The 2500-nt window shown below is 39.1% G+C and overlaps 1 protein-coding gene across 1 annotated transcript in view; it reads right to left on the bottom strand.

Annotated features, from left to right (window-relative positions):
* Positions 1 to 2500, bottom strand: part of LOC138051622 (CTD nuclear envelope phosphatase 1A-like) — a 16882-nt gene that overhangs the window by 6564 nt on the left and 7818 nt on the right. The window contains exon 4 of the mRNA XM_068897853.1: positions 599 to 650. Within this exon, the coding sequence (XP_068753954.1) occupies positions 599 to 650 (52 nt within the window). The remainder of the gene's footprint in view (positions 1 to 598; positions 651 to 2500) is intronic.

Genomic DNA, 2500 nt, shown 5'->3' with positions numbered 1-2500 from the left:
TTAAAAGAGAACTGCTTTCCAAAACAAGCAGTTGGCAGTTTCACAAATGGCTTTTTTGGACTTTCCAGAAACGGGCCACAGGCCCCAGTCGTTCAAAGGCCGGATAACTTTATCTGCTGGATGAATCACTATCAAAAGTTACAATCGAATATTTGCTTGTGAACATTAACGCAAATATATGCACAATCTGAGCACATCAGTTGAAGAAACTAAACAATAATAATTAACAATTATTCGCCGAAGGCGAATAATTGTTTTAGTATAAATACACAGATGATTATTTCAAAAAAGAGAGAAAAAAAACATTTCAACGTGAAAATCATCTTCACTTACAGTGGCAAAATGACTACTGGCAGCCATTTTGTCCGTCGAGGTGATTCTCGGCTGATAATCCGAGATAGCGAGCCAATGAGAGCGCGCGATTTTGTATAATCACCTGTGTATTTATACTAATTCTTATTATTGGTCTATGGGTGTAGCTGTTATCAATGAATGCTGTAGACAAGGCAGATGACTGGTCCTGGAAATCTGGAATTACAGCATCTCCAGCCTAAGCTTGTTGAGGGTTGAAATGCTACTCTGGCTTTAGCACACTTACCCTTAGAACAAAATCTGGCGGAGTTCCAGGTCTTACTGTTTGTCGTTGCACACTAATAGTTAACAAAAAAAAGCATTAAATTCACCATCATTGCTCCTTTCATAAAGAGGGGAATTTGATGATCAAATTTCAATTATCAGTCTCATTTTTAACTGCTGGCATTTAATGAGGCAGAGAGGAGACCAAAATTAATGGGTAAAATTAGATTTCTAGAGTGTCATGTACATGTCGAAGTCTTCATAATGAAAAAACAAAAGCATATACCATTATAAAAAAAAATGGAGAAGTGCACTGGATAAGTGAGACACAGTATACCCTCCATGAGAAAGTACTGTTCAGGGGTACCCATAAATTATTTTTTTCCTTTTTAACCCCTTTCACACCCTGAACCAGTCCACACATGGTCTAGTCAAAATTTAATGGTCGGGTGTCAGATCAGACAGTGTAAAATATAGAGCTGTACCTCTTAGGACAGGGGAAGGGTGAAGATGCAATCTAAAAGGAGTGCATGGCTCCACCCTCTGCTTTTGTTCGAATTCATTCAAGCACAACTGATTAATATTATTATCCAAGATGGTAATTAACAAGCAGCAACACAGAAACAAGCCTGAAAAGAGATTTCTAGCACAAAAATAAAAAGGGACTGGGTATGAAAATAAAGAATTCATGACAGATGACATTTTATGACATATTACGGACACATCACCATAAGGGGCTTTTTTATTGCACAAATTATCACAGAGCTCGGTTACGTCCACGGTTGATTGATAAATCATTTGCATGTCCCTAAGGCACCATGGCTTTTATAGCGTGTCTTTGTGTTTAACTACTACCAAACTGTTGCTATGGACCCCTTCAACTACCGTTTTTGACAAGTATGTACTTTAACCTTCCTTTGTCTGGTTTGACTCACAACCACATTATTTTAGTAAATCAGGTGACAAAAATAGAAAGTGCCTAAAAACTCTGTGACTTAACCATGTTTTTCTTGAATTTTTAAGGCAACACTATGAGGAGTCAGTCTAACACAAAATCTGTAGCATGGATCTTAGAAAAAGTTATTTCCTAAAAAAAATTATGACATCATAAGGCCCTCCTTTGATACACTTTTCAAAATATCAGTTCCATTTCTTGCCTAAATAGAAATTGCATGCTACAGTTCACGAAAATGATGGGACGGTGAAAAAAACGCCTCTTCCCTTGTTTTCCTGAGAGTAACTTTTACATGTTTTTCACTGTCAAAACCCAAAGCAGAGAACTGGAACTAGTTGTTCATGCGCATTCTGATTGAAGTGATGTCAGGTTTCCCTTGAAAAAGTTACTTCAAAGAATACCATACAATACAATACAATACAATACATAATTAATTGACTGCTCCCCATAGGGGCTTTTCAGGGCCAATGAAACACAACGAAACGACAGAACAGAACAACAAGAACAACTGTTAAGAATCCCAACTGGCCGGAGGCAAACCAGTTGGCTACTTACAAGTGCAGCTGGGAAGTTCAAACAGGGACTACCAGGATCAAATTCAACGAGTGGTCAGAGCGGGTCTTGAACCCGGGATCCCCGGATCCCAAGGCAAACGCCCTAATTAACCACTGGGCCACACTGCCTCCCTAAAGAACTATCCATGCAACCTTTCTGTAGGGCTCTTGACTAAAAAGCTTCCTTAGCAACCACTGTCTTCCTGTAGTTAAGTGCCTCTGGGCCCCTTGAAGATTTTACGCTGTCTACACGTAACCCTGGATGATTTTACTCATCAGTGTGGCCGATTTACACTTGTAGGAGAAAATGGGTTTTAAAGAAGAAGGGATTTCAATAACTCTTGAAGTAGATGCCTTGGCTAATCAATGTGCGCAGCGGTCACTCGGACTTGTCTTTTATATGGGGTTTACAAAG

Source organism: Montipora capricornis, chromosome 6 (assembly GCF_036669925.1).
Source record: "Montipora capricornis isolate CH-2021 chromosome 6, ASM3666992v2, whole genome shotgun sequence".
In the NCBI taxonomy this organism is placed as follows: domain Eukaryota; kingdom Metazoa; phylum Cnidaria; class Anthozoa; order Scleractinia; family Acroporidae; genus Montipora; species Montipora capricornis.
This window is presented reverse-complemented; position numbering and strand designations above follow the sequence as displayed.